General features: G+C 55.2%; 2 protein-coding genes across 2 annotated transcripts; one reads left to right on the forward strand and one right to left on the reverse strand.

The window, feature by feature from the left end:
* The first annotated feature begins 879 nt into the window (after positions 1-879).
* On the forward strand, positions 880-2,744 carry CSUI_004689 (uncharacterized protein). The gene is made up of 4 exons (XM_068064874.1): positions 880-1,395; positions 1,533-1,639; positions 1,915-2,028; positions 2,349-2,744. The coding sequence occupies exons 2-4, from the start codon at positions 1,579-1,581 to the stop codon at positions 2,549-2,551; spliced, it is 378 nt and encodes a 125-aa protein (XP_067923149.1). The 5' UTR covers positions 880-1,395; positions 1,533-1,578; the 3' UTR covers positions 2,552-2,744.
* Positions 2,745-3,050: 306 nt separating this feature from the next.
* CSUI_004690 (dual specificity protein phosphatase 1-like) lies at positions 3,051-7,090 on the reverse strand. Its single transcript, XM_068064875.1, has 2 exons — positions 4,589-7,090; positions 3,051-4,161 (listed from the first exon to the last, which is right to left on the reverse strand). Exons 1-2 carry the CDS (start codon positions 5,568-5,570, stop codon positions 3,962-3,964), a joined length of 1,182 nt encoding a protein of 393 aa, XP_067923150.1. The 5' UTR covers positions 5,571-7,090; the 3' UTR covers positions 3,051-3,961.
* Positions 7,091-8,187: the final 1,097 nt, after the last annotated feature.

An 8,187-nucleotide genomic window follows, 5' to 3' on the forward strand; every position in this document is an offset into this window, starting at 1 on the left:
CGAAGCCCCCTCACTGACAATACCTGTGCCGAAAGGAATTTTCGCGTTCGCCAACAAGGGGGCGGCAACTGCTGCAATCCACAATCCAGCAACGACCTTCTGTAAGCCGGGTACGTAAGATTTCCGTGGTCGCCTGAGCCTGTCGCGAACTGCCAATTGCGAGCCGCGATCAGCACATTGACATATACCCGGCACGCACAAAGCAGTGGAAGGCTCCATACCAGAATCTGACATGACCATGCACACCGGGCTTCTGTCTCAGCGCATGTCGCCTCTCCCGGCGAAGCAGCCCTGCCTGGTGTTTGCAGAGCAGGTTTTCCAGAAGCGATATCTGGGGACGTAGCTCTGGCCGTCATGCATGAAATAGCGAAACGGTCCCCCCGAAATGGCGTCGCTGGTGATTGAGTCGGCCGAGCCAGTCAACGCTAGCTCCTTAGTGGGGCTGGAACGCGTGTCTTTGACTATTCATCCGTGCCTGCCGAGCACGACCTGTTCTCTGGAGCGACTTCCTACTGATGGTTCACATTTTTTTTTTGTCTCACGAGATAGAGCGGTCAGAGGCTTAAAACTCGTTCGTGATTAGCACTCTCATATCCTGATAGGCGCAACCGACACTCACATCCGAAGACCGCGGTGTTCCTGCCGATCCTCGCTCCTGGCGTCAGCTTCTGCATACAACAGTCCTGAATACATTTGTAATCTAGCAAGACAACCTGCGGGTTCACAGTCGGTAAATCTCAAAGTAAGCTGCTAGTGCCACGCGTCGACGCTTCAGCATCTTTTCGTGATACCCCGCTGGTCGGACGCCGTCTCTTCGCTACCCAGCTGCTGGACGATCCCGCTGGGTATTTCCCAAGTCGCAAACAGGACTCATCGTCTGTGTAGTTGTGTTGACCCCGTTGCCCGTACCGTGTCGGAAACCGTTGCAGAGAACACGTTTCCAGAGATGTGGCGACGTATGACGCACCTGAAACCAAGACCTGAACGGAACAGAGTCTGCATTCAAGCCAACACATGTCAGTGATCTGCGAGGCACATGTGTGCGGTCAGTACTGTGAAACAAGTCTCTTGCTCGTGCTACCCTACTCGACAATCTTTTTTGCTTCGATCGTGATAGCTGAAGTGGTTGGGCTTCAGTAGGGTGTGTGCTCAGTCGCGGCTCGTTCCCTCTCCGTCACAAGTCTCGGGCCTCCTAGGCCGCGCTTTTTGTCCAGTTTTACTCCATCAGCTCTCCGACGGACGGCAGAGAAGCGCCTGTGTGCGATCCTTCCAGGGGTTTGCCAAGATAGGCCCCACCGTAAACTGTTAAGTTTACGCCGGTCGTCACTTTCCAGCAAGAGAAAACTGTAGGCCGGCTGTAAGCAAGTAGAACACTGATTCTACTTTCCCCTGTTGGTGAGCATACGTGACCGAGGTTACCTCTTGTTCTTTCGACCGCGTCGGAGTATGCACGCCGCGGACAGATCTTAGCTGGTTCCGCTACCTCACGTTGTGGTCTTCTATTTCCAGTGATGCTGTTTCTTGTGCACCAGGGCGCCTGCTACAACCCCAGACCTCCGGAACGTCCCTTGTCCCACAATGAACGATGCACTGGAAGCAGCCGAGAAGAAAAAGGTGGCGTCCGATAAGATTGCCGACCGTGAGGTGACCTAAAAAAGCAATGTGTTTACGATCTCTTCACGTGCCCTAGAGGAATGTGTTCGCTTTGTTGGACTGCATAGAGAAACCCTTGCCGCACAGGCCTCGACGCAGTTCGCATCGCTTCCGGAATTGGCTGTTCGGGGACTGCGATGGAGATAGTTTCAGACGTTCATTTGTGAGGCCTAGAATTTCTTCGAGACAATCCCCTGGGAGTCTCAAACATACTGTCAAGTCGTCTGCTGCTTCTTTATGTGTTCTCTTCCCTCGTCTAAGGCTTCACCTTCCCCCTAGTCATAGGGAGCTGCGTTATCGGAGCCCTCGTCGCGGTTTTTGCGCTCTGCCTCGGGTTGTACGTCACTTGTGTCTGTTGGGGCGAAATCAATCAAGGTGAGACTAAAGTACTTGCTAGCCATCGATGTGGCCTATGGCAGATGCCTCGCTGCCACTTGGCCCTCTCGCACGATGCGGTGAATCCCTCACCCAAGGTACCACAATCTTAGATAAGATCACGGCTGAGAGGGGTGCGGAGACCTGCTACATAGTCCGCTATGTGCGCTTGCGCCCCTAGAGAATTAAGCTAGCTTGCTCAAAGAAAGGGTACTGCCTCTTCAAGCCGAGTGTGTTCGGGTCACTGCAACTCCGACCGGTTACGGGGTTGACAGCACCGAAGTTAACTGCCCGTGTGCCGTGCTTGTCAAATCATGCAGGGATCCTCTTCACGGGCCGAGTGTGTACGCTGCACCAGAGGGTCGTCGGACCGATAGCTGTGACATTCGGCCTGTTCGGTCTGACCTCAACCATCTTCATCCTGACGCAAGGATTCGTGACTCCCTGCCTTGTTGCCGCAACGCTAGCCGTGCTACGCGGTGGGGGCCTCGCAGTTTCACGCACTGATACTGAACCCCGCTGAATGACGGCTATATAACCAAGCGAGGCCCCGCTCACTTGGACACACCACTAAACCGAACAGGAGCATCCCTACGGTCACATCCTGAAGTTGAGAGTACATCGAGCATAACTTCTCTGCCTTCATTTCGCTCATCTACGTGTAGAAACTATTGTATTAGCCGTAACTACGCGTGTGTCATGCGTGAGACCCGGGGGCTATCTTGCTGCTGCTGCGAGCGCCCAAAACAAATAATGACCGGGATGTCACGCAGGCGTTTCAGTAACGTTGGCATTGAACTTGGCCGTGCTGCATGAGATGATCGACCGCCACTTTGGAACTGGCAAAAGCCGCTGCATGACACGATCGACCGTCACTTGAAAGCCGGCAAAAGCCGCTGTTGGGTGACTTGCGACAAGGTCAGGGGGGGATCGACCGAAGCTCCTGTCACACCCGGAGTGCCATGAACTCGACTTTTGCACTCCAGACAAACGCATCGTCTACAGAGCATCGCTGCTCCCCTGTTCACGAGCAACGTACTGGTAAGTCATCACTGTCGAGTACACACTTCCCACTGTCGGGAAGAACCGACCTGGAGACCAACGATGAGCTCCGGCTGGCTACTTGCAATGCCGCCATCTCACCAATTTCCGAGACAAAGCCGGTGTCCCGCGTGGACTTCGCATACAACGTACATCAATGTTCTAGCCACGGCCCGACCCCACAACACTGCTGAACGTGTAAGTGACCCACTCCTTTCGCCCGCAGACTGCGCCACGGTGTGACGGGAAGTGTCCCGCATTACGCTGCTGCGCCGCCTTAATCTTAAGCGAACCAAGCTAAGCCATCATCTTTCCCACTTGGAGCGCACGAAACACAAGCACCTGCGCAAAAGCTCTACAAGTTTGTATAATACATGGACAGTCGGGTGAAGGCAGCATCACTTGACGGCAAAGGGTATGACCACCTGTCGGACCCGGAACTACCTAGTTGGTTTGACAGGCAGGTTACTCCGGCGCCCACAAAAAGCTGACAGGGTATTCACACACCCTTCAAAAACTCAACAGATCAGCTGCCTCATGCTACCACCCTCCTCCTGAAGAGGGTGACTGCAGAAGCTCGTAGCCTTCAGAACTTTCGAGCCCAAGCAAATCACAAAAATTTCTAGGCGACAGACTTGTTTCCCGTCTACTATTATCCTGCCGTGTAGGGCCTCAACAAAGGCTCCCTACCCCTCTGACCGGTCCGCAAATACATGTGCCCTCTACACTCCCGAGAAATGAAAAAATATGTTCATACCGCAGTCGTGCGCAAGGCCTTTGAATTGCATTGCCTTCTTGAAAGCTTCTAGACAACTTTCAGACAAATAGAAAGCCATCTGCGACATTCTTCGCTCCCAACACCTCAGCCTCCAAGTGCGTCCGCCCCTGAAGTTTACGAAACAGCCGGCGGCCGCACGGTCCTACCCCTCTCACATTTCAGTGACTGTTCGTAGCGCTGCAGTTGCCACATGAACGACGGATTTGGGCACGCAATGGGCCGTACTTTGCGGATGCGCGCAAGGGCCTCCTCCAAGGAGATCCCTTCGGACTTCATCAGAAAGGCACAAAGAACGGCTGCACTTCGACTCTTGCCTGAAAAATACAAATCGCGACAGTGTAGCACGTGCCACTGACAAAAAAGGCCAGCGTGAAAGCCACGGGAGGGCTAGGAGAACAGCACGGACGGCGGTTCAGGGTCCGACCGAACCTAAACCCGACGGGCCGCTTTCCTACTTGACTCAACCTGGTGGCGCGCGGAGTGGAGCAGGATCCGGCCAAACGTGTGTAGCCGACGTGTGATTTCAGGCCCTCTAGGGGGCAGATCTGGGCGTTATGACACACACACCCTGCTTCTCCCCCTCTCCTCACACACGGGTGTATAGGCGTACCCATCGACCGTATCTACGAACACGGGCGAACAACAAACTCACCTACCGCACGAAAGCTGCGAAGTAAAACACGACGCTGAAAACAAAGAACACGGTGAAGGCTCTGCCCGCAGTTTGAGCCGCTGACTCACCAGCAAAGCAGTGCACAAGCACCTTGTGCTCCTCGCTCGTTCGCAGAGAATCCTCGACAAATCTGAGCACCCTGGGGAGCTCATCGAGGAGATTGGCAGTTTCGTTGTCGAGAAGAGCGACATGTAAACACGTGAACGCTTTGCAGCCGCGACTGTTGCTGACCACGCTCTGCCCCAGTTTGTCCGGCATGCCTTCAGAGCCGCCAACGCCACGCTCTACCACCCCGGCAGCCGCAACGCCGTCTCCATAGCGGGCCACCTCACACTGAGGAATGCTTTGCGTCCTGCCACCCCCACCACTAGCGTTTGCAGTTCGACTCTGACCTGGCAGACGGTGTGCGCCCCTTTCAGCAAGGACAGCACGCGATTCTTCACTGCAGCTCTTCCGGAACAGCCGTCGCTTCGGCCCGGCCGCGCAAAATGGCTCGCTGCGGCCCGGCTCGATCGAATTACGCATTTGCGAAGAAGACAAAAGGGATCCCTCTCTGGCAGAGGAAACACCCTGTAACCCTGGAGCATCTCTTGCCGTCTCTCCACTTGTCGCCCTCTGCAGCGGCAACGGCGTTGTTCGCTCGGCAGCCAGCACACTAGCTGTTCGTCGCAAGCGGTGGCATTTGCAGGATGGCGAAGGAATATGGGCACCCACAGTGACAACGTGTGTGATACCAGCAGCATGCAGCACTTCACAGTCAAAAGTTGCAAAAAGGGAAGAGATCCCCAAGCGTGGCGTCACAAAAACGAGCCGTGCATTGTCCGTCACTGGCTCTTCAGACGTAACTCGCATGGAGCGCGAGAGCACAGAATGAATGACGCTTGACAGTCTCTGGGTCGGTGTAGGGAGGTGAGCCGGTGGTGGTCGCTGGCCCGACTCACCGGAGACGCCGCCGTCAACAGCAGCATCCTCTGTTGGGTTCAGACAGTTCCTTTCCTCCATAGCTTCTTGCCCTGAACGTGGCTTCTTTGTCACCATACACAAAAGCATCCGAAGAGCTCCTGCATTGTGCAGCTCGGGGACAAAGGGGTCAATGCAAGCACACTTTTGCGCTGCTCCCTCGCGACACGAAATACGTGTACCGCGCCTGTACGGATCTGTGCAGTCAAAAGTCGATTCACCCCACTAGTCTTCTGTACTACAGATCTCAACCGGTCAGCTCCGGCACGCTGCAGCCGTCCCTTGCTTTACCGACAGGAAGGGTGATTAAGGGTGTGCGAACCGAAAGAGAACGCACCAGCACCTGGAATGTGAAAAGAAAAATAGTGTCTACTCACCTGCAATTACTATACTCGTCCAGACAGGCATACACATTCACGGCTACCATAGCAGCGGAAAGCCCTTCGCATTATCAAGACCACTCGCCACACCACGAAAGTACCAGACCCCTAACGGTGCGCCATACATCCACTACAATACCGCCGCCTCACGTGAGAGCTCTTCCCTAAATCGGAACGACAAACACTTGAGGTTCGGCTTTACCTTCTGATGTAAAGCACTCGGGGACCAGGACGCAATTAAAGCTGCCCACTGAAAAAAGGAATCCGGACTTCTGGTACTCAATCACCAGAGCCCAGGAAAAATGCTGCCACTACCGGACCAAACCAAGGCAGAGACTACAGAAGAAACGTGACTGCCGAAAAAATCGAAGAAAAAAGTGATGACAAGCAAATCATTCCCTTGTCTTGCCTACACTGCTAAGACACAGGCACTTGCATCTCCCGTACCAGCCAACTGGCATGTGCTACCGGAACCCTTTCGTTTCTAGTTTTCCTCCGGCGAAAGAAAAACCTCTTCGCTCGCCACGAGCTGGCTATAGACTCTCCTGAAACAGCGGCGCCGATGGGCGCATGACAGCAGGACTAGAGAGTGTTAGCGTGCCGCGCACTAGCACCGCACGCAGTAAAAAAAAAGCAACAAAAATACACTTGAGCACCGGTACAGTTCTGACAGGGGGGCGGGGCGACGCCACGGGGCGAACCCAACCATAGGGCCGTCACGAAAAAAATGATCACCTTCTCTTCCTGAACGCGTGATCGCCCATCAACCTCAAATCATCGCAGCTCCCACGTAAGAAGAGCCCACGTCCGATCAGCCGTGTCGGGTATCTTACATCAGCTTCAACAGACAATGCTGATCCCCGAACAAGCGAGTGACGATCATTACGTCTGACTTAGGTCTCCTTCGCAGCGTGCTGCGGCGACCTGTGGCACCGCCTATACGAAGCCAGTACAGGCGGAGAGATTTTAGAAACGTTCGGATTCCAGCCCTTACACGTAGCGCGCTAGTCCAAAAGATGGCATAAGCACGGGAACGGAGTCACATGCATCGTCTTCCGTTACCGCGCCAGCGGTGTACCCAAAGTTCATTAAGACCGAACGGCTTGCGCCAGAGCCGCAGAATCGGTTCGCCCAGGGAAATTGGGGACACAGCGGAGTAATCCATCGACGCTAGTTTACAAGGGCCAAAAGATGCAGGGCCACTACTCATCAACGACAGCAAAAAGGATTCTTTTGTTTAGAGCCGCGCCTCACATCCACCTCTTCGGTGAGCGCTGCACCCCCCGCATGCAGGAACCGCCAGAGCGCCCTGGTGGGCCTGCCTGCTGCTCCTCACACCGCAGTGCGGGCCCGTGAAACTTGCGGGGCCGAGCAATCCTTCTTCGTTTGTGCTGTCTCGCCAGGGGGAGGCTCCGTTCCCGCTCTCTTGTTTGTCTATCCTGACGGCCCCAAGAGCAGCTGTACACAAAGGAGTATCCCAGACAACCTTGCCCGCACTGAACTCTTCATCCGCCTTTACTGCGTACGATTGAAGAACCGGATTGGTGTGCCGCCTGTTCTGCCCGCGACACGCTCACTCGGCGCTAGCCGGCAGGTGTCTGGGGCAACTCCACGGGTGGGGGCAGTCGTTTTTACCTTTTGAGCGACCGGAACTCGCCGGGACCTTGGCCGTCCCTCCCTTTGACAGTCTACAGTGCAGTGTACCCTTCATTGCTGGTGCTGCGGCTTGAACCAGTGCCGTTGCGTGTCACAGCGTGCTCCGTGTCCACCGCAAACTAGACCAGCCAAACGAAGTGTGTGCGGGAGTGACGTGGACGCGTCTCCTTCCCTTCACGGGTACCGAACGGAAGAGCCGGAAGAAGAGTTGGAACCTAGAGATTGGTTAGTAAGTCTTCTGATAGGATAGGCGAGCATTCCTTACGTTTTCGAGCCAGCCGAAAACAGCCTCGTCCAGGTGGGGGCGGGATGTCGAGCCCGAGCTCCCGGACGGGTCCACGACGAGAGCAGCTGCAGCTGTCTCGTTCCTGTATGTGCGAGGCTGAAAGAAAAAGGAGGCAGCAGTCAATTCTTCCCGAGCCATTGGAGCTAGCAGAAGCTTCTGATGGGGTAAGATAACAGGCGACTCCCTGCCGCGCTCGTAGCGTTGGCCCGGTTTCCCGAGACACATGGCCGACGTTTCCGGTCCCGTCCAACGCGGTGGATCTCACGCGCGTCTCCCGGAGATTTCCCTTTTTCTCTCCGGCCTTCCTTCACAAAAGACTAGCACATCGTTTGCTCCACCGTGTGGTGCCCGCTGCACAGCAACGGGCGCCACACGGTGGAGCAAA

This window comes from Cystoisospora suis (genome assembly GCF_002600585.1).
Source record: "Cystoisospora suis strain Wien I chromosome Unknown contig_2229, whole genome shotgun sequence".
Taxonomy (NCBI): Eukaryota; Apicomplexa; class Conoidasida; order Eucoccidiorida; family Sarcocystidae; genus Cystoisospora; species Cystoisospora suis.